The sequence below is a fragment of the Heterodontus francisci genome, chromosome 1, assembly GCF_036365525.1.
Source record: "Heterodontus francisci isolate sHetFra1 chromosome 1, sHetFra1.hap1, whole genome shotgun sequence".
In the NCBI taxonomy this organism is placed as follows: Eukaryota; Metazoa; Chordata; class Chondrichthyes; order Heterodontiformes; family Heterodontidae; genus Heterodontus; species Heterodontus francisci.
This window is the reverse complement of record NC_090371.1, coordinates 151834834-151858503: the sequence shown is the minus strand read 5'-3', so window position 1 is coordinate 151858503 and position 23670 is coordinate 151834834. Positions and strand designations below refer to the sequence as shown.

Below are 23670 nucleotides of genomic sequence, written 5' to 3'. Positions count from 1 at the left end.
CGGGTGCGTGAAAAAATGAAAGGACTCGGGCTGGGATGGGCTCGGGTCAGATGTGGTTCTGTCGGGCTCGGGTTGGGTTTCAGCTGCAGACCCGAATAGGCCTTTAATTCGGATAACGACAACAAGTTCATGACGCAACCGCACTAGCATGCATACATGATAAACACACAGGCAGATAGAGACAGAAAAGTGAAAAAAATAAAGGCGAAAAGTTTGACGCAGTAGCTGGGATTTATTTACGGCCCTTTGAGTTTGATGTAGAGTCTTTGATTGCCAGTAAGTTTTGCCGCGTTGTTGGGGCCCAGTGCACGCTTTAAAACTTGTTTCGATGTAGGAGTCTTTTCTCTCGAGGTTTGAGTGACTTCAGTGGATCCGGAAATTCATAGAGAGAGAGAGAGAGCTAGCCAGGAGAGAGGCTCTTCTTCCAAGTTCAGTTGCAGTCTGCCTCAAACTGTGCCGTGAGCAGTTCAAACAAAACCTGGGCCAGCAGGTTAGTCGTGTGACTAGCTGTTTTAACAAACTCCTGCGTTTGTGGATTCTCCATCTTAGCAGACACCCTGGAATTCTTACACATTCAGTGTCGGGTGATCAAAATCCATTTGGGTTAATTGGATCAGGGAGCCGTTCTATTGTCTCCAGGCACTGTCTCCTAATATGCAAATGTTTTCCAGCCACTGCTGATCTCTTTTAACAAGTCATTTCTTCCTTCAGCAACAGTATAAAATTAATGTTCATATGACAAAATTAATATGCCTCATTCTTGGCAGGTGGGGTCTTCATGACTCTCCCCTTAGCCTGTCTAATCTCTCTATCAGTTAAAGGGGTAGAAAGTACTTTTTGGTTAGTATTTACAACCCAATAGTATTAAATAGAGCCCTTACACTTTAAGAGGGTTAGGTTTGAACAATGTTGCTGTGAAGACAGCAGGCCAGGGTTGAATAGTGCAGGTTTGAGGACGGATGAATGTTCTGGATTTTGCGTCATTGGTTTCAGGATTCATTGATAAGAGATGAAGTTTTATACTGAGCTAAGGTGATATTTTCCAAAACCCCATATCATCTTTGGGGCCTAATATGCAGCAGTGAATCATAGAATGATCTTCTTAGGCAGTCCTTCAGGATCAAGGATGACTTGCTTCCTCTCTGGTTCAGTGGGTTCTGAGATGGCTGATAAGTCCAATGCAAACTCTGCCACATGAGGGGCAGGTGGTGCTTGAAGGATCAGGTAGATGAGTAGTTTGGAGGTTTGTGTACTCCCTAAAATGCCTGGACTTCGCCTCTGCGTATTCCCGAAAAAAATCCCTCGAGGTGCATGATACCTTTCCGAATGAGCCTTCTCCATCTATGATGGTCACGAGCAGGGACAGGGATGTTTGATCTCTTCAGGGATGCTTTGAGGACATTTCTAAAGCGTTTCCACTGTCCTCCTGGGAGTCTCCTTCCGCAACCAAGTTCTGAGTAGAACAGCTGCTTTGGGAGTCTGGTGTCAGGCGTGCGAATGACATGCCCCACCCAGTGGAGCTGGTTTTGGGTGATTAACACCCTGATGCTTGGCAGATTGTCTTGGGAGAGGATGCTGCTGTTGGGCCCCAGAGGCACCTCTGATTGTACTTCTCCAGTGCTTTGAGGTGCCTGCTGCCCAAGTCTCCAAAGCGTATAGAAGCGCAGGGATCACTGCTGCCCAGTAAACTATGATATTAGTCTTGGGTTTGTGATCCTGATCCTCAAATGCTCATAGAATGATATAACACAGAGCTATCCAGTTAGTATCACTCGCTTGCTGTCTCTTGGTAGCCCTGCAAAGTTTCCACTTCAAGTATTTCTACAATTCTCCTTTGAAAGTTATTTTTAAATCTGCTTCCACCAAGATTTCAGGCAGTGCATTCCAGATCATAACTTGCAGCGTAAAGTTTCTTTTCCTCATGCCGCTTCTGGTTCTTTTGCCAAGCGCTAATTAATTTTGTCCCAGATTAATGGCTTTAAAATTTTCCCTACTGCTGATATACTGACTGGCCTGTAATTACTGGGTGCACCCTCTTTTTTATAAATGAGTGTAGCATTTGCAGTCCTCTGGCACCAGTCCCATATCCAAGGAGCAGATTGTGGCCAAATCTTCTGCAAATTCCACCCTTACTTCCCTCAGCAACCTGAACTGGGTGACTTGTCTACTTTGAGGACTGCCAACCTTTCAAGTATCTCTTTTATCTATTTCATTCTATCCAATTTCTTTCCACCTCCATTACGGTGACATTTGCAGCATCCTTTTCTTTAGTGAAGACAGTTGCAAAGTGCTCATTTAGTAGCCATGTACTCCACCTCTACAAGATTATTTCCTTTTTGGTCCCATGCTTCTTTTGACTGCCCTTTTACTATTTGTTTATAAAAGACTTCTGGGAACCTTTTTATGGTATCTGCTAGTTTATTCTCATACTTTGCTCATTTCCTTTTTCAGTTCTTCCCTGTACATTTTGTATTCAGTTTAGTTTACTACTGAATTATGGACCTAACAGTTATCATAAGCCTTCTTTTTCTGTTTCATTTTAATTTCTATATCCATAGTTATCCAGGGAGCTCTAGCTTTGGATACCCTTCTTTTTGCCCTTGTGGGAATGTGTCTGGTCTGTACCTGAAGCATCTCCTCATTGGAGGCCTCGCATTGCTCATTTATTGTTTTACTGGCCAATCTTTGATTCCAGTCCACCTGGGTGCGATCCCTTTTTAAATCACTGAAATTAGCCCTCCTCCAGTTCAGTATTTTCGCATTTGATTTTTGCTTGCCTTTTTTCATATCTATTTGAAACCAAATGATATTGTGATCATTGCTTCCCAATGCTCTCCCACTGAAGCATCCTCCTCTTCATTCCATAGAATTAGATCCAGCACTGCTTCCTTCCTTGTTGGGCTGGAAACGTACTGATATTTGAAAGTTCTCTTTTATGCATTTCAGAAATTTCTCCCTCTTTTTATTTCGGGAGGAGTGGCATGAGATTGGGAAAATTTCTGCTTTTGTCATTTGCTAGTTCTTACTGCTGTCCATTCAGGATTTTAAATCTGCTTATACATTTTAAGTCATTTGCCAGACACTTTACATATTGAATGTTAGCTCTAATAGTCAAATTCCTGTCTTCATTCAATGAGCAGTTTGATGCCGTAAATCCCCTCCACATCTTTTCCCCCCAGTTGATATTAGGATAATTGAAGTCCCCGTTATCAGTGCACTAAAGTTTTTGCATCTTGCTGCAATTTGCCTACAAATTTGCTCCTCTGTAAATGTACACCCAACAGTGTAATAGCTCCTTTATTCTTAATTCTAACCAAATTGATTCTATCTTGAACGCACAAGTACATCATTCTTTTCTAATACTGTGATAGTCTCTTTGATCAATACTGTTATTCCTCTCCATTTTCTCCTTCCCTGTCTTTCCTGAATACCATTCCGCTATAAGAAAGGTGAGAGAGGAAATCCAAAACAGGCTAGAGGGGCTAAATGGCTTACTCCTGTTCCCATGTTCCGGAATACGTTGTAGTCAGGGATATTAAGTGTTTATTCCTCGCCTTGTTTGATCCGGGTCTCTCTTATTGCCATTATATCATAATCGCATATGCCTACTCATGTCTGCAACTCACCCACTTTATTTACCATGCTCCTGACATTTATGTAGATGCACTTTAAACACTTCTAAGTCTCCCCTCCCACCCCGCACCCCCCCCCCCCCCCACCCGTCCGATTCCTCCAATTTCTGAACTATTCCTTATTCTAATGCTGTTTGTCTTTCCCAATCCTGTGTGAATCTTGTATCTCCTCTCTCATGCTTCATCCTGGTGCCCCTCCCCCCCCAGTACTAGTTAATCTCCCTGAAAGGAGATTGGTCCCAGCCCTGTTGTCATTTAATTTGTCTACCTTGTATGGGACCCTCCTGCCCCAGAACTAGTCCCAAAGCCTCAGGAGTCCAAAGCCCTTTCTCCTACTCCATTTATCCAGCCATGTGTTAACATGTTTTATACTCACCAGCACTTGACACTGGAGGTGGTCCAGAAATTACTCCCTTTGATTCCCATTAACTTCCTCCCTAGTCCCTGAAACACACACTGTCGTACCTCAACCCTTTTTCTACCTATGTCATTGATTCTAATATGGACCGTGAATTCTGGCTGTTCTCCTTCTTTCCAAAGAATGTTTTGCACCCGTTCAGTGATGTCCTTTACCCTGGTTCCCTATGATCACTGCATTTCTACACTTGACTGTGACCCTCCGTGCAGTCATTTGACCCATTGTGCTGTGGATGTGCTCTAGTCTGCACTCCCCTGAGCTATCATCACCTTCACCGGATTCAGCACTGGAAACTGGTTTGAGTGTGACTGCCTCTTCCTGTCCTGCTGAATGGCCAACTACTTACAACCCTCCTGAATTCTCTGTAGCTGTAGTGGGGCCACCACCTGGGACGTGCACTCCAAGAAATTCTCAGCTTCCTGTATATTGAGCTGTGACTCCAGCTGCTCTTGAAGCTCAGAAGCCCTTCGGGTACCTGTGATTTTCTGGTAAGCCCCCTGCTGCATGTGAGTCTTTGCTGGTGGTGCAGGATCTTTGGAAAATTTCAGTATTTTGAGTGCTATAAAGTCATAATAGAATAATTGTGCATAATCTAGGGAAGGGATAGTTTGAGGGACCAAATGTGTTATAAATATTACTTGCTTTGTGGCACCTCAGTGAGCCTTTAAGTGTTGTGTGCTGATTTGAAAGTGGCCAGTATTTCAATAATCAGCACCACTGAGCACTGCTATGTTGAATAGTAAACTTAATATTGCATTTGCGTTTTCTTTTAAAAGTAAATCTTTCACCTGAATTGCAGTAAAAGTAAAAAATGTGAAATATGTGCCCCTCCCTCTTTTTTTTTCCACCCCAATTCATTCTCAAAGGCAAGACTGACATTTTTATTGCCCATCCGGCACAGTGGCGCAGTGGTTAGCACCGCAGCCTCACAGCTCCAGGGACCCGGGTTCGATTCCGGGTACTGCCTGTGTGGAGTTTGCAAGTTCTCCCTGTGTCTGTGTGGGTTTTCTCCGGGTGCTCCGGTTTCCTCCCACAAGCCAAAAGACTTGCAGGTTGATAGGTAAATTAGCCATTATAAATTGTCACTAGTATAGGTAGGTGGTAGGGAAATATAGGGACAGGTGGGGATGTTTGGTAGGAATATGGGATTAGTGTAGGATTAGTATAAATGGGTGGTTGATGTTCGGCACAGACTCGGTGGGCCGAAGGGCCTGTTTCAGTGCTGTATCTCTAATCTAATCTAATCCCTAGTTGGGCACTTCCTTGAACAGCGAGTTTTTTTGGTACAACTAAGTGGCTTGCTAAGCAATGTGAGGGCAGTTAAAACATCCATCTTGGTGTGGGACAGAAATTACATACAGGCCAGACCAGGTAAGGATGGCAATTTTCCTTCCCTAAGTGACATTAATGAACCAGTTGGGTTTTTAATTAATCTGACAGCTTTATGGTCATTTTTACTGTCACCGATTACTATTCCGTTAATATAATCACTACCCATTTCTGGAAGTGGAACTAAGTTGCATACACCACCTTCACTGCAACTAGGTAATGAGTAATTGAATCGCTGGGTTAAAATCCTGGAACTCCCTTCCTAACAGCACTGTGGGTGTACCTACCTCACATGGACTGCAGCGGTTCAAGAAGGCAGCTCACCACCACCTTCTCCCGGGCATTTAGGGATGGGCAATAAATGCTGGCCTGGCCAGTGACGCCCACATCCCATGAATGAATTTAAAAAAAAGAGTACTGGTTTCAGCTTGTTTAGGCTGGGTGCCAAGTAAATGTATTCCAAATTCTTAACTAAGAAAAGCAGCTACAAATAATTACAGATGGGTAGAAGTATTTGGTGTTGGGGGGGATGCTGTTTGGGGGAGGAGGAAGGGGAGAAAGATAAATAGAGGTGCTATTCTTTCCCTTAGAGAGAACAGCTGAGGAGGGGCTGGGTAACATGGTTACCAGGTAAGCTCTGATTTCTATTTGGCTCTTCCAACAGGATAACTTTTGACTTTTAACTAGGGCTTTTTGGATAATGGTAATGAAAAGAAATAGCTGCAGAGAGTAAAACAGGACAGGTGGGGAAAATAAATTGATGTTTTGGGTAAAATTCTTTTAACAGGTTTCTGATGAATCTCTACCCAAAACATTAAGCTAGCTTTCTTTCTAGTTTCAGATAAATGTTTTGCTCTGAGTGGGGCTTGAATCTACAATCACCTGATGCACGAATGCTACTGCCACTGAATCAAGTGACCTTTATTCATCTGTAAACCTTGATAAGTGAGTGTCAATAGACCATTAAGACCTGGAGGTGAAGACAGAGAAGCGTATGACATCCGAGCCTCATCCTGTTCTCAATCACTATCCGCACACTTGCACTTGTAACAGGGGTGACTGGAGTCAGGATCTTGGTTGATTTTCTATTACTTAATCCAAGAGCTCCGAGGCCAACTGTAGCACTCCTACTAGCATGGGTAAGATAATCAAACTCAGCACAGTAAGGGCATCAAACTGGGACCTTCCAGCTTTAACATTCCGAGATGTGACTTTACTATTGGATCATTTTTCATGAATGTAATCCAAAGTATTCAGTTCCACTTAAGACTAGCATGTGCAATAAAAGTTAAATAAAAGAATCTAATGTTGCTAGCTCTTTTGATCTTGATGTAATACAATAAATCAGTTTTTTTTTTTTTGCCCCTAACTGAGTTTTTGAACTAATCAACTAATGGAACTTTGGTCAAACGCATTTAAAATGTGATACAATCCTATTACTGTTCTCAAGCTAATTGTAAGTGGGCTAGACTGTAATAAAGTACAAGTTACTGTCATGAAAACGTGCTAGGTTGAATTATGATTTTTTTAATCCACTGGCTGGAAATCTGAATATTAAATTGGTGGAGACAAACCGCTCAAACCTTGCGAGCTTCAAACTCTGCCTGCTGACCGTGAGCACCGAGGCATATTCCCTGCTGCAGACTGTAGTGTTCAGTGATTTAATTGGTTTGTGTTTGATTATGTTAGTTGGTTCACGGATCGATGCTCATTGTGCTTAATTACTTAAGCCTGAGTGGGGAACCACTGAGAGTAGAGAACTTTCTGGAAAGAACAGACACAGACCCCCTCCCCCCTCTAGAAGGAAATCAGCTGCATTGCTGTCTTCCGGAAAACCACCGAATCAGCATCCCCATGCTCAAACCGGAAGCCTCTGGGCCACCAAAAGAAAGTTGCGCAACTACCAACTTCAGCCTGAAGCCAGCCGAGTCACCAACCTCCACAGACTATATACCCCTTTTATTTCTCTAATTCCACCAATCTATCCTTCCCCACTCTGTAACCTATTTGTGTGTGTGTGTGTGTGAGAGAGAGAGAAAGTTGGAGCATATTTTATTATTTTACTTAGATTGGTTTAAGTACAACAAAGCTAGCCTCTTTGTTAAACTCAAGAAAACCTGTCCAATTGGTTCTTTTATGATCATGGCACGTAAACAGTTAAACACTCACTGAACTGGCAAATATATCCACTTCAAAAAGGAATAAAACTGTTGTGGTCAAACAAGGAGAGGGAAAAGAGGGTAGCCGTTTGACCCTTCCTCACCTGATCATAACATTACTTAAAGAGGAGCGATCTCTGTGGACATGATTTGACCAGATTTGTCCAATCTACTTGGAGTTTGCCAAGGCCAGACAAATAGGTCAAACTTGTTTTTTCTTGTCCCCCTTTCCTAGTATTTTGGGGGCAGTGGTACTACTGGATTAGACGACCATGAGAGAGAGAAAGAAACAGACAGGAGCAGTAGGATTTTGAGAAGGAGAGAGACCTGGATCTAGAGTCAGAGAAAGCTGGGAGGGACCCAGCAGCTGGAACCAAGAGCTGTTAGCCAACAAAGCCCCACCTGTATGACTGTAACTGACATCCAGAATCAATAGTGAATATTTGTGCTGACTGATGACTGTTAAGCTCTTATCAATTCAGCATCTTCAGAAAGTGTTCTTTTCAAAATATTTTTGAATCAATCTGATCTCTAAATACTTCTCAGATCCAGAAGATCAATGCATTCCAGACTGATGGGATGACAGTCTGCTCTTTTTCTCACTCTACAGTAAGCTCAAAGAACTGTAACAACAACTCTTCAGATATTGCTTCAAACTTTTCCACTTTCTTTTTTCTTCTCTTTTCTGTCTCTATTTGCATGTGTGTATCGCGTATGCATGCCAGAGTGGGCACGTCGTGTATCCGTAGGCATTAACCAAATTAGAGTTTATGTTTAATAAATTTGAACTTTTCTTCTTTAAACCTAAGAAAGCCTGTTTGTTCTGGTTTCTTTGCCTTATAATCAGAAAGTGGTGAACGAGGATTCACCAAGGGAGAGCAAAAAATACTGTGTGTTTAAAATTGGTACTGAGCTTAATTCTTCCCATTCAGCACATACTGGTTTTATGGTGGCAGAGCTGAAAGATTTATCACCAAGGAATCTGCCAGATGGTAGTTTGGGTTATCAACATTCAGGTAATTAAGCTGGCAAAAAGCAAATGATTGGGGAAAAGGAAAGTTTCTTGGACTGCAAAAGTGGACCGGTGAGTAAAATGCTACTGAGATTTATTTTGAATGCACTCTTTCAGACCTAACTCTTTGACCAAGCTTTTGGCCACCTTACTAATCCTCCTTTCTCTGGCTTGTTTTCTTTTTTGCTATACATACATGTGAAATGATGGAACAAACTTGCATTTAATTAGCCCCTTTCACATCCTCATTGCACTTCACAGTCAATGAATTATTTTTGAAGTGTAGGTAGTGTTTGTAAGCAAATTAGCACATAGGAAGGCCCCACAAACAACAATGAGATGAATTAAATTTCAATCTGTTTTGGTGGTGATTGCGGGGTCTATTTTGGCCTGGTCACCAGAAGAACTCCCCTGTTTTTTTCAGATATTGTCACTGATGAGGCGATGGGGCCTCGGTTTAACATTTCATTACTGGATTATGTGCTCAAGCCCTGAAGGAAAGGTTGATGCCGACAGTGGGTGAAAAATATGAGAAAATGTCCAAGTTCCCTGTACTAATGCATCTCTATCTCTCACCTTGATGTGTACAAAACTCGCCTTCCTAAAAGGATGTTCATTCTTAACAGCTGCTCGATTTAACTTTCAGGTCCCAGAGCCCATTTATACAATTTGTGAGAATCCCTGCGATAATATTATTTGTCTTTCTGTTCTTTGACTTCAGGTATTCTCAGTTTTATTCAGAGGAAGAGTTCTGCCACTACAACATGTTTAATCATTATTTCTTCGGGGGAAAGGTAGGTACCAGCATGTATAAGATGTGGTATCTGATTATATTGGTGCATTGCTAATATAAAGTTTCCTTAAAGGACAAGGAAAGACTGATGGAAGTATGTTCAAAGTTATTCCCTATTGTCTACTTAAAAGAAGTGTTCTTATAAAAAATATTCTCTGAATTAGAAAAAACTTAGCAAGTTGCAAATTCAGCATGTTGGATCTCCTTGTCCCTCAGCCAGCCCAGTAAAGGGGAGGCATCCTAAAGTGCCTTAATCGCAAAGTGGTCTGGGAGCTGAGTCAGAGCTGCTTGATTTGCAACCAAGTCGACCAGCAACTTGCCTCATTGCAGTCAAGAATTAAAGAATGCTTTTAAGTGCAACCAACCTCACTGCCTATCTACCCATTTTCAACAACTCCCCATATACAGATCTTAGTTTCTCAATCTGTATCCATTGCAACCCTACATAATGCTGCACACACAGAATGAACAATTATTCTGGTTCAAGGTGAAAACAGTTCCATTTAGATGTATAATTGACAGCTGGTTCACAATTCTATGACGGCAGATAGTTACTTTTCAATTTGGCAAGTAAGATACAACATATGTTAAACATTCCCCTAAAATCTTAGAAATGTTAGCAGTGGTCAAATGCACCAGCATCACAATGGACAACAAAAGGAGAACTGTGCTCACTCAATGGGGAAAAAGTAAGTCATGAAGCAATGCATGACTGAACAAAAAATTGCTGGAACATCGCATGAACTAATTTTATTCAATCAGTTTATGTTGTCTTGTGTTAATTTGCAGTTCTGTAAAAAGTTGTTCTCACATTTTGCTGCATTTTATAAACCCTGTGTAGAACAAGCTTTTTGCACAGCATTTTGTCGTTCACTATATACTGGGTTTCAATAGGCAGCTGGGAACACTTTAAAGCAGAGGTACTTTTCTTGCTCTGCTGTCCTGTTTGAGTATTGCATATATTGTCATGCTAGACCCCCACCTTCCAAGAGTGAGGCATACTAATTTCGGCACATGGATATTAAATTTCAAATTGTTGTTAGGAAGAAGAGAAGGCCTGTTATAAGGGCTGCCAGACACTTGGCTGGAAGACATTTACATACCAATTGGGACAAGAGAGGTTACTCCCCTTATCCATTTAACACACAATGGACTCCGAGCACCAGACATTGAAGGCAGGGAAGTGCATTCCAGGCCCTGCTAAGATGATACAATCCACAGAGCCAAGACGTGGTGAGACCAGCTAGTCACATGACTAACCTGCTTGGCAACCTGGGATTTTCTGAATTGTACAAACAGTTTGAACTCGGAGTGTCTGTTTGCTCCTGGACTGAAAAGACCCCTCCTGTCTTTCTCTTTCTCTCGGAACTCCAAATCCATTGAAGACACATGAACCCCAAGAGAGAAAAGCCTCCTACATTGAACAAGGTTTAAGAAGAATACTGGGCCCCAACGAAAATCAAGATCTACAATCTCTACAGTGAGCTCGAAGATCCATAACAAAAACCCTCTTCAGATATTGCCTCAAACTTTTCCATTTTATTTTTCTTCTCTGTTCTGTCTCTATCTGCATGTGTGTATTGTGTATGCATGCTAGCGTGGGTGTGTCGTGTGTCTGTAGGCATTAACCGAATTAGAGTTTAATAAATTTCAACCTTCCTTCTTTAAACCTAAGAAAACCTGTTTGTGCTGGTTTCTTTGCCTTATAATTGGAAAGCGGTGAACAAGGATTCACCAAGGAGAACTAAAAATATGGCATGTTTAAAATTAAACCTTGTTATGGCAAGACCAGATGAAGGCCGAGAGGGAACCCTAGACACCTTTCTCACCTGGTCGTAATAATATGCAGCTCTTTTTCTTTAATTAGTGAACCAATTTTTGCTGGGAACCTTCTGATGTGTACCAGAGCTAATTGAGGTTTGTTAATTTTGTGCGTACACCTTCTGGTTCTATGCTCAGAGTTCAGATTATATAGCCTGCTTCCATCTGCATTTTCACATGGCATTTTAATGACCTGAATCATTTTTCCTCATATCCTCCTTTTCCAATAAAAACTAATTCATCTCTTTGAGTCTCTTTAAAGCCTCTTTTACACTGGCACTGTTTTAGTTGGATCTGAAACCACTCCCAGCATTTAAGCTGATAAGTCCAACTTTTAATTCTGGAGACAGATGCGCAGATTACTTATTTTAGGGGTCTGTGATTCTTCTGCTGAGATAAAGGAGTTAGATTTAGCAGTGCAAATGTCAGGCACCAGCACCTCTTATTCAAACCTCTTATTCTCCATGGATGCTTCTGATTGTTTCTTGAATCTATTTATATTGTTTGTAGGACAGCCTTTCCTGACCATTTGTTCCATATACATTACAGACAAATTCTTAATTTTGTATGTCATCGTTCCATGTAAATTCCATGGTTATTCCTAATCCTTAAATTATATCCCTTATTTCTCGATGCCTTGCCCTTGTTATACTGGCTTTTGATCTCTTTCTTGCTTTCTCTCATCCCTCCTACGAAATGTTAATTATCTATCTATTCAAGCACATACACTATTGATTGAATTTTTTTTCATGCTATGTGCAGCATTCATCCTTCAATCCAGTTTATCACGTATATCTCCAATTTATAGATCCTGGTTGTGACAGAAACCAGGGAAACTGCCAATTAAGCTAGGTGCTTGGTATTGCTAGAGTTCCATTCTAATTATTCAGTTCCTGACTTAATTAGAAACAAATTTAAGTACTATGCAAACAATCTAACATTGATTTTGTTTGCATACCTCTACTAGTTACTGCACCAGTAATAACTGGTCACTTTTCACTATTTATTTGATGTTATAAAAGCTGTAAACATTTACTATGTTTTGTGAAGCATCCAATTTAAAATGATATCTTACCACTTTCCCTGGCCGGTAATCAGATTTTCAGAGATTCAGTGCTCTTTTCTCTTGGCCTCAAGATCAATCGTAAACCGGTTACATCCGTCTCTGTTCTCTTCAAATCCTTAGACTATAAAGCAGACAGTAAAAGGGTTGCAGCTATTTTATACCTATATTCTTGCATATTTTCTATTCTGCTGTTCCTGTTCTACTGCTCCTCCGACTCGCCAGATCAAAACGAGTATTGAGATCCAACCAAGGCAAGAGCTTATGCCAGTTAAACTGTGGAGAAGTTATAAGTTTATTTAAATTCCATTACAATTAAAATCAAATGCATGTAGTAAGCCTGTTCAGAGCGACTCGAGCAGAAGCTGGCCGAGCGCGTCTACCCTAGAAGCTGGCCGAGCGCGTCTACCCTGAGGCACAGTGTGGCTTTCGTGCAGAGAGATCGACTATTGACATGCTGTTCTCCCTTCGTCAGATACAGGAGAAATGCCGTGAACAACAGATGCCCCTCTACATTGCTTTCATTGATCTCACCAAAGCCTTTGACCTCGCCAGCAGACGTGGTCTCTTCAGACTACTAGAAAAGATCGGATGTCCACCAAAGCTACTAAGTATCATCACCTCATTCCATGACAATATGAAAGGCACAATTCAACATGGTGGCTCCTCATCAGAGCCCTTTCCTATCCTGAGTGGTGTGAAACAGGGCTGTGTTCTCGCACCCACACTTTTTGGGATTTTCTTCTCCCTGCTGCTTTCACATGCGTTCAAATCCTCTGAAGAAGGAATTTTCCTCCACACAAGACCAGGGGTCAGGTTGTTCAACCTTGCCCGTCTAAGAGCGAAGTCCAAAGTACGGAAAGTCCTCATCAGAGAACTCCTCTTTGCTGACGATGCTGCTTTAACATCTCACACTGAAGAATGCCTGCAGAGTCTCATCGACAGGTTTGCGTCTGCCTGCAATGAATTTGGCCTAACCATCAGCCTCAAGAAAACGAACATCATGGGGCAGGATGTCAGAAATGCTCCATCCATCAATATTGGCGACCACGCTCTGGAAGTGGTTCAAGAGTTCACCTACCTAGGCTCAACTATCACCAGTAACCTGTCTCTAGATGCAGAAATCAACAAGCGCATGGGTAAGGCTTCCACTGCTATGTCCAGACTGGCCAAGAGAGTGTGGGAAAATGGCGCACTGACACGGAACACAAAAGTCCGAGTGTATCAGGCCTGTGTCCTCAGTACCTTGCTCTACGACAGCGAGGCCTGGACAACGTATGCCAGCCAAGAGCGACGTCTCAATTCATTCCATCTTCGCTGCCTTCGGAGAATACTTGGCATCAGGTGGCAGGACTATATCTCCAACACAGAAGTCCTTGAAGCGGCCAACACCCCCAGCTTATACACACTACTGAGTCAGCGGCGCTTGAGATGGCTTGGCCATGTGAGCCGCATGGAAGATGGCAGGATCCCCAAAGACACATTGTACAGCGAGCTCGCCACTGGTATCAGACCCACCGGCCGTCCATGTCTCCGTTATAAAGACGTCTGCAAACGTGACATGAAATCGTGTGACATTGATCACAAGTCGTGGGAGTCAGTTGCCAGCATTCGCCAGAGCTGGCGGGCAGCCATAAAGACAGGGCTAAATTGTGGCGAGTCGAAGAGACTTAGTAGTTGGCAGGAAAAAAGACAGAGGCGCAAGGGGAGAGCCAACTGTGCAACAGCCCCAACAAACAAATTTCTCTGCAGCACCTGTGGAAGAGCCTGTCACTCCAGAATTGGCCTTTATAGCCACTCCAGGCGCTGCTTCACAAACCACTGACCACCTCCAGGCGCGTATCCATTGTCTCTCGAGATAAGGAGGCCCAAAAGAAAGAATAGTAAGCAGCATCAAGATTGGTATTTTGAAATTGTGTAAGGAAATTTAATGTTGAAACTGCCAGAGCTGCAGGTTTTAGTCAATTAAAACTTTTGACTATTATTTTATTTGATCCTTTACAATTGGCAATGCAAATCAAGCAACATATTCTTATTTTTGTCTCCTGACAACACTTAATGTGCTGCCTCCGGGACAGAATTGGCTTGATTTTTTGCTGTTGCTGGAATTGGTGACAGTGTATTAATAGACTAGCCTGAGAATTCATACATCTTGATTCAGGGGATTTTAATTGCATAAAACAAAATTGAAACATTGCTATGAAAAGACAGATACAACATAGTTTTAATTTTATAGCATTGACTATATAAAAAAACTGTGGTAATTCAGTTTTAATTTAGATACTTCTCTTTATGACCTAAGTCACTTTACTTTATTTGATATTTATAGTATCTCATAATTGGGACGTGATTTGCTGTGGCTGTGATAAATCCTGTAAATTTTTATATCTGTTAAGCGTGGTGTAATTTGCTGCCTGAGTATCAGTTTTGCATTAAAATCCCAGAGGAAGTGAAAATGTCAGTTTCTGAGCAATAACAAATCTGGTACGGTAGATTTTAAAAAGAGGTCTAGGATTGTAGATGCCACTAGGAAGTCCAGTGTTAAACATTGTCTATCCTTACTTGCCGTGAGAAGATGGGTAAGCTGCATTCTTCAACCACTGCAGTCCATGTGGTGAAGGTACTCTTACATACATGCTGTTATGGAGGAAATGCAATGAATGTGGTGCATAAGGACTTTAATAAAGCTGTTGACAAGGCACAAGAGAGGAATAACTGGAGAAGATTAAAGAGTATGGAATTAGGGGTAGAATAGCAAATTAGATTTATAACTGCTTAGAAGGGTAAATGTGAGGTGGTACTTTTTGGTTAAAAATGTAATAAATGTAGTTTGAATGGAGGATGACAGGACAATGTAGAAAGGCAGGAGAATTTGGGGTTTGGGTTCGCAAAACCTTAAAAGCAGCATCCCATGCGGCTAAGGCCCTAAAAAGCTAATGGGATATTGGATTTTATGGCAAAAGGTACAGAATATAAAAGTGGAGATGTAACATTGAATCTATGTAAAGCTTTTGTAAGGCAACAGTTGGAGTACTGTGTGCCACTTTGCGCTCCACACTATAGAAACAGCATTGAGGCAATAGAGGGCACAGTACAGATTCACTCAAATACTACTCGGTATGAGGACATGCAAATATGAGGAATGACTTGAAACTGTGTGGCAGTTTTCATCAGAACATTAGAGACTGCAGGCTTGTTTGATAGAAATAGTTAAAATTGTGAAGGAATAGATATAAGATTAAATTTAAGAGATTTAGGACAAAGAGCAGGAGAAACATTTTTTGCAGAGGGTTGTGGGGCTGTGGAATGCACTATCAAATGCATGACCAAAGTTAGATTCAAGCTGGGGCTATTCAAGAATAGGTTAGATAGCCGGTTTAAGGAAAAACAAATAAATTGATATAGGAATAGTACAGGGTCATGGGATTACACCTATAGCACGTATGGAGGATAAACACCAACGTGGATTGGTTGAGCTAAAGGCGTAGTCCATGTTTTAAATTCTTTGTAATTCTCTAACATTCCACCTCAAATCACTTTACCTACTTACAATTTTCAGAATCCACATTGTAACAATACTGTTCAACCTGCCAAAGCATGCAATTCTATTTCTAACAATCGCTTTACTTCCCCCCCCCCCCCCACTCTTTTGGCATTGCTTTTAATTCAGTTTTATTACTTGTAGTGCCTTCATTATTCTGCTGCATTACAGAAATCATCTGTTAATATGCTACAAAGTTTCAGTATTATTTAATAGTACTGGTTAAGCCATGTCATCTACCAACAATGCTACCTTTGTTCCAGCTAGGGGTCTCCATGTGCTCGTAGAATCATACAGCAAGGAAGGAGGCCATTTGCTTATTGTGCCTGTGCTGGCTGTTTGAAAGAGCTATCCAATTAATCTCACTCTCCTGCTCTCTTCCCCATAACCCCACAAATTAATCTTTTTCAAGTACATATCCAATTCTCTTATGAAAGTTACTGTTGAATCTGCTTCCACCACCCTTTCAGGCAGTGCATTCCAGATCATCATAACTTGCTGAGTTTAAAAAAAAGGATTCTCCATGTCCTCCTGGTTCTTCTGTCAATTATCTTGCATCTGTGTCCTCTGGTTACTGGAATCCCTGCTGGTGTAGAAGTAATTTCTTATTTACTATGTCAAAACCCTTCATGAGTTAGAACACCTCTATTAAATCTCCCCTTAACCTTCTCTGCTCTAAAGAGAACAATCCCAGCTTTTCTATATGCTCCGCATAACTGAAGTAATGTGCTGTTCCTGACTTACTCGTCATGGCTGTGCTTATCCCTTTGTTGCTTTTCCCTCTATTTTCTCTTAGTTGTGACCAAATGTAGAGTCATGAGCCTTGAACAGATGGCAATAAAGCAGTGCGTTGATAGGACTTGTCCTCTTTCACGTCACCACTTTGCAGTAGAAGATCCCTATTCCCATTTGCCTCCATCTGTAAAAATGATGGCGGTATTAAAGCAGTATAATTCAACTGGATGTGAATTTAATTCTACTGGGGCAGCATGTATTGTTGTTAATTATTTCATGGCGCTCTCTCTCAGCCATGCCTGGGAGCAAATTTAAAAATATCTGCTTGTAAGCAAAGCCAAAGATTCAGGTATCTTTTTTTACAGTGACTTAATTTGCATGCAATGCTGTATAATTTCATATCACTCTCTATTGTTTCCAACAATGAATGCACTTTATCTGGATCTTTTCAACATCTGCAATTATTATTCTACATAACGAGAAAATCTTTTTCCATTACATCAGCTAAAAGGCAAAGCAATGACCATAAAATTATAAATATTGTAGATCAAAGTACTGATTTTATTACTTGTTCCATGTATAATTTTTTAAATGTAGTTGTCAGTAAAGCTGTAAAACCTGTTTAAAATTGCATGTGTGCCAACACTAATTAACTTTATTAACTTTGTATAGTCTGCCTCTGAAGCATTTCAAACATTCGTGTGTCAAGACAAGGGAGAGTCTGTTATTATGGTGACTGATCCACCGTTTGGCGGCCTGGTGGAAGCTCTTGCCCACAGCTTCAAAAAGATTGTTGGTATATGGAAGACTTCACGGAATGAAAGTATGGAATCTCAATGCAATGTATGGAAGAGGAATATTTTGTACTTAGGAACATAGAAACAGTAGGATTAGGAGTAGGCCAGACAATCCCTCAAGTCTGCTCCATCATTATTTAATTGGTTACCTGCCTGTACTCCATATCTCTTGATACTCATACCTAACAGGGTTTAGGTGAGACCACATCTGGAATACTGTGTGCAATTTTGGTTTCCATATTTAAGAAAAGATATATTTGTATTGGAGGTAGTGTAGCGAAGGTTCACTAGATTGGTCCCTGGGATGAGGGGTTTGTCTTATGATGACAGACTAAATAAATTTGGCCTGTAATCTCTGGAGTTTAGAAGAATGAGAGGTGATCTCATTGAAACAGATAAGATTCTAAAGGGGTTGGATCAGGTAGACACAGATTATTTCCGTTGGTCGGGGAATCTAAAACAAGGGGGCACAGTCTCAGGATAAAGGGCCGATCAATTAGGACTGAGATGAGGAGAAATTGTTTCACACAAAGGGTTGTGAATCTTTGGAATTCTATACCACAGAGGATTGTGGATATTCCACCGTTGAATACATTTAAGGTTGGGATAGACAGAGTTTTGGGGTCTCCGGGTATCAAGGGGTATGGCAAGCGGGCAGGAAAGTGGAGTTGAATCCTCAGGTCAGCCATAATCGTTTTGAATGGCCGAGCAGGTTCGATGGGCCATATGGTCTACTTCTGCTCCTGTTTCTTGTGTTCTAACAAATATCTATCAACCTCAGTCATGGAAGCTTCAATTGTTGCCACATTCACACCCTTTTGGGGGAGAGGGTTCCAGGTTTCTACTGTCTTTTTGTGTGTGAAAGTACTTCCTGATTTTACTCCTGGATGGCTTAGTTCTAATTTTCATATATTCAAGGAAATACAAGCCGAGCTTGCGCAACCTGTCCTCATAACTTAACTCCCTAAGCCCCAGTATCAGTCTGTTGAATCTGTGCTGTACCCCTTCCATGGACAATATATACTCCAAGGTGCAGTGCCCAAAACTGAATGTAGTTCTCTAGATGGGGTTTGATTAAGGCTCCATACAACTGAAGCGTTGTTCTCTCCTGTATTCCAGCCCCCTTGAGATAAAGGACAACATTCCATTAGCCTTTAATATTACTTATTATGCCTAGCTTTTAATGACTTGTAGAATTGGCTATGAAGAAGATGGAAGAAAGCAATAAAAAGTTATCTCTTCCAAATATGAATGAACATTTAAAATATATTCAGAATATACATTGGCTTAAATTCAGAGTTGTGTTTTCACAAACTTCAGAAAGAGAGCACTGATAAAGTGCTGTATGAATAGAAGCTGTCAGTTGAAACAATTTGCCCCATCATGCTGAGCACTGCAGATTCTGGTTGATGAATAGCTTGTTATCATAGAATCATAGAAATTTATAGCTTGGAAGTCGGCCATTCAGTCCATTGTGTGCACACCGGCTGAGGAGTAGCTATCCAGCCTAATCCCACTATCCAACTCTTGGTCTATAGCCTTGTAGGTTGTGGCACTTCACATGCATATCCAAGTACCTTTTAAATATTATGAGGGTTTTTGCCTCTACCACCCTTTCAGGCAGTGTGTTCCAGATCCCAACCACCCTCTGAGTGAAAACATTTCTGCTTGAATCACTTCTAAACCTCCTACCTGTTACTCTAAGTCTCTGCCCTTGGTTATGGACCCCTCAACCAAGGTGGATAGGGCCTTCCTATTCGCTCTATCTGGACCCCTTATAATTTTATACACTCCAATTGGGTTTCCCATCAGCCTCCTCTGTTCCAAAGAAAATAACCCTAGCCTATCCAATCTTTCCTCATAACTGAAATTCTCCAGTCTGGGCAACATCCTCAGAAATCTCCTCTGTACCCAGTGTAATCTGGTGCAATCACATCTTTCCTATAGTACGGTGACCAGAACTGCACACAGTACACCAGCTGTGACCTAACTAGTGTTTTATTCAGTCCGAGCATAACTTCCCAGCTCTCATATTCAGTGCCCCAGCTAATGAAAACAAGTATCCTGTATGCCTTCTTGACCACCTTATCTATTTGTCCAGCCACCTTCAGGGATACGTTGACATGCATTCTAAGGTCCCTCTGTTCCTCTACACTTCTCAGTATCCTACCATTTATTGTGTATTCCCTCGCCTTGTTAGCCTTCCGCAAATATATTACCTCACACTTCTCTGGATTGAACTCCATTTGCCACTGTTCTGCCCACCTAACTAGTCCATTGATATAGTTGAGTCTGGGACCCACAGTCAGTGTTAGATTATGCTGTCTCCAGTTTACTGGACTGGACTTGTTTATACTTCAGGATAGTTCCACGAAACGGGCACTTCAAAAAATGATTGTACTGATAGGTGTTCCGATTGCACAAGCTGTCTCAATAGCAGTTCACCTTTGTGTCAAGTATCAGGTTCCACCACCACACTGCTTTTTTTTTAAGTGTTCTATCCCCCTAATGAGCTATTAAACATGCCCAAGTCCAGACAGTAAGTACTGATCGGCCATTACAATCCCGTCGAAAGTACATTACTTGCATACATTAATCTATCATAGTTTTACTGAGGCCAGTTGTATCCACCTTGAACATTGGCATGGTTGAAATTGGTTAACTCAACCTAAGGCAGCGTTTGAACCTGATTTGTACTGTTCAGTGTTCAGGTGCATTAAAGAATAGCTGGATGCAAATTTTAAAATATCTTGTGTGTGTCAAAGCTGTCAATCTCTTATATGTAAGGAATTTCACCTGTCCTCATAATTTAATCGTCTAGCCCTGCTACATACAGCACAAGGCTGTTACAGCTTAACATCATACTCTGGGCACATTTATTGAGAGAATGCATGGTAGTTGCCATAATTTCTGTAAAAGCAAAATACTGCGGATGCTGGAAATCTGAAACAAAAACAAGAAATGCTGGAATCACTCAGCAGGTCTGGCAGCATCTGTGGAAAGACCCGAAACGTTAACTCTGCTTCTCTTTCCACAGATGCTGCCAGACCTGCTGAGTGATTCCAGCATTTCTTGTTTTTGTGCCATAATTTCTGTCTCGATTTTCATTTTATTTGAAATCTGAATGAAAAGGTATCGACTGGTAGAGACCAGAGGTGCCAGGTTCGATTCCCAGTCTGTTGAGTTAGAAAAATTCAACTGTAATGAAAGAGGGGCGAACTTGCATTTATGTAGCCAAATGGCCATTTCTCATTATTCTCTTATTCTGAGGAACTCGGCACTTCAGTATCTTCTAATTATGTTTTTTTCATTCAGCTGATGAGGAGTTAGCAATATTTTGGATATTTCCATATTTTTTTGAACCTCGCATTCTGCAGTGTTTCCCAACATTGAGCATGCTGGATTACCAGGTGAGGTGCTTCTCAGTATGTGTTGCTTTCCCACTCTCTGCATTTCGTGATCCAATACAAGCTTAATTTTAGATAAGTGACACAAATTATGACATGACTTAATCTGCATCTAGTATTATTTGATGTGTATCAAAGAAGCTAAAGTAGTCATTAGTAAATATGCAGCCTGACATTGGCTGAGCTTTAAATGCAGTTTGTCTTTTGGGTGATGTCATAGTGGTTAAACTGATGGATCTGCCAAAACAGCAGAGCTTGAAGGTTATTTGCTGGGCCACTAAACAACCGGAGCAGAAAATGTCAAACTTTACCCTGGCCCACCTGCCTGGTCATTGTGAATGGGCGGCCATCAGGGACCCATATAATGTGTGGTTTAGTCTGATGCTGCTGTGCTTGTATCCCGTCTGGATTAATTGGTCTGTAAATGGAAACAGTGCTTCCCTCCCTGCATTACTATTCCTTTTACTACAGATCTGCCACATTGATGAGCCCTTGGTCTTGCATATGGCAGGTGGGAGAGGTAGTGGGAGGAAGCACTTTTATTGCAAGCCTATAAGGAGCCATGAAGGAGAATGTTTGGATACATTTTTCATATGTCACGGGCTCAACTAGTACTGGGGCTGCTCTGCACTAAGAAAGTACCTTAATCCCAACCTCTAAAGAACACCTCGAAGCCCCAATTTGAATTTATAAATTTTGTTCGAGGACATTGTGTACCCAAGTACTAAAGTATCAAATTTTACAAGGATAGATTTGGGGCATGCATCATTTACAACGTGTTAATGAAACTGTAAATGGCACCGGTCCAATTTTGCAAGTGGGGCTCTGTACAGAGTTTCTCACATAAAAGCTGGGCACACCAAGGTCCTTTTGAGCAGCATGGTGCTCAGTTTTTTGCAATGTATTCATACTCCATGCCAATTTAACTCCAGCTTGTGCCAGTCACGCACAGTGCTGTTTCCGCCTGGGTAGGCTGATATCAGAATGATCCAGTGCCAGAACAGTCCAAGCAAGGGAAGTTTTTGTAAATTTGTAATTGTTTCCTCGTGGGCCTGGAGAACGAGTAATGCTGCTCTGGGCTCCACAATGAAACTTTGCCGCTCCTGCTCTAAGCTTTTCCCTCCCTTTCTCGACTGATCACTTGTTTACGTCCCACTGTCAGCACTTACCTTAGGGCCCAGGTCACCAGATTGGCCTTGGGTTACTTGAAATCCCACTGTCACCTGCCGATTTCCACATTGGGGTTGTGGGGGAAGATTCGCTTGGAAAATTGTAATGAAGTCAGGAAATGTTATAATGAGGTTTACATGGATTGGGCCTCAGACTGGAAGGGCTGTAGGAACTTATCGCTTCATGGCTAAGTTTTCCCTTTTCCAGTAGCCAATGAAAAACATTTCTCAGAATTGCTGGCAGCCCTGGGTTTAATGGTATCTGGCTTTGAACCAGCACAAGTTCATATTTGATGAGCTTATAGAATCGGGACTAAGGTGTTAATGTTTCCATTTCCCATATCAATATCATTTTGGCCTTTTCAAGTCAAATTCCCAATTCCTTCTGAATTAAGAACATTTCCGTGCTAGGGTCTCACAGACAGTTTAATGTAGTAGAAATAGTTTTTTCATGCCAATAGTCTCCTCTCCTCCTCTCCCCTCCATTGCTTTGGCCATTCTTCATGTGGAGAGCTTGAGGTTAAGTAGCTCCTCTAACTCTCAAAGCTTAGGTTAGGTAACTTGACACATTGCCTTTCAGGGTGTGTGGAAGAACTGGAATTTCTTCACAGCCCTCGTCAGTGTAAGAGATTATCCAGAGAATTCGTCCTGGGGCGCACTTGGCTGGGATTGCAAAACATGAAGCTTTTAAAAGACTGCATTGTGTCTTTAACAAGGGAAGCTGAGGTGGGAGTCAGGAAAGCTGACTGATTGATTGCTTAAAATGGTAGAACAAGACATGTGAGCAGCACTGCAGTTTTTGATGCTTCAGGGCTGGAGACCAAAGGAGTGTGTTTCTATTTGGGGCTGAAGGCTTTCCTCCAGTAAAAACTGAGATGACAACTGCATGGCTGGTGGGTAGTCAATGAGTTCATTCATACCTGACTGTAAATAGAAAACAAGTTTGATGGAAACAGTAGAATGTCGCCCTTCAGCATTCTTGCAGGAGTCAGCTTGTTGGTTTAAAAACTCAGTCAGGTAGAATTCTTTGTTTGGCAATGTGGGTGATTTTCTGTATTCTTAGAATCTAATTGATGTAAATTTTGAGTTGAGTTCTTTTTGTGGGCATTACAACAACAAAGCAAAGGTTAAACATTACCACAGAAGTTGAAAGATGTGATTAAATGCATGTGAAATTTTTAAAAAGAAATTAGGAATGTACAAATAATACATTTACAAATTTGATAATGGGCTGTTTATAGTATGTAACCAGTGCACATCAAGACTAGAGAGATAGAGGAACTCGCTTCAGGTAAACTGAAATAATAGAAGCTATCAAAGTCAATAATCATGATTTTATCTTTAGGTAGATTATGATAACCATACATTATACAAACATGGGAGCAGTGGTCGAAAACAATCTCCAGTGCGCATATTTACCAACCTTCCTCCTAAAGACATTATTTTGCCTGTAGAAGAAGGGTACAGGTAAGTTCCAGATTCAAAAATGTCACCTGGTGAGAATGTTTCAGTGTTCTATAAAATGCCTTTAACAACAAATAGCCTGAATCTGAGGGACAAACTGAGTAAAATAGTTTTCATAGTAAATGCTTTGACAGTGAATCATCAGCGAATACAATTGTAGTATTTCTACATTCCATACAAAGTAATAAATATCAGGACAGCAGCTTCCCAACCTCCCAGAAAAAATGTTCTCCTCATCTCTTTATATCACATGACAGGGGCCTGGTCTGAACTGATGTCATTGGGAAACAAAACAACAAGTCGAAAGGAAGATTTATTCCTTAAATTATA

At 41.3% G+C, this 23670-nt stretch overlaps 1 protein-coding gene across 2 annotated transcripts in view; it reads left to right on the top strand.

The window, feature by feature from the left end:
• zcchc4 (zinc finger, CCHC domain containing 4) overlaps positions 1–23670 on the top strand; it is a 132527-nt gene that overhangs the window by 64351 nt on the left and 44506 nt on the right. For both annotated transcript variants that reach the window (XM_068037257.1, XM_068037266.1), the window contains 4 exons: positions 9272–9344; positions 17176–17326; positions 20616–20710; positions 23222–23343. In XM_068037257.1, the coding sequence (XP_067893358.1) occupies positions 9272–9344; positions 17176–17326; positions 20616–20710; positions 23222–23343 (441 nt within the window). The remainder of the gene's footprint in view (positions 1–9271; positions 9345–17175; positions 17327–20615; positions 20711–23221; positions 23344–23670) is intronic.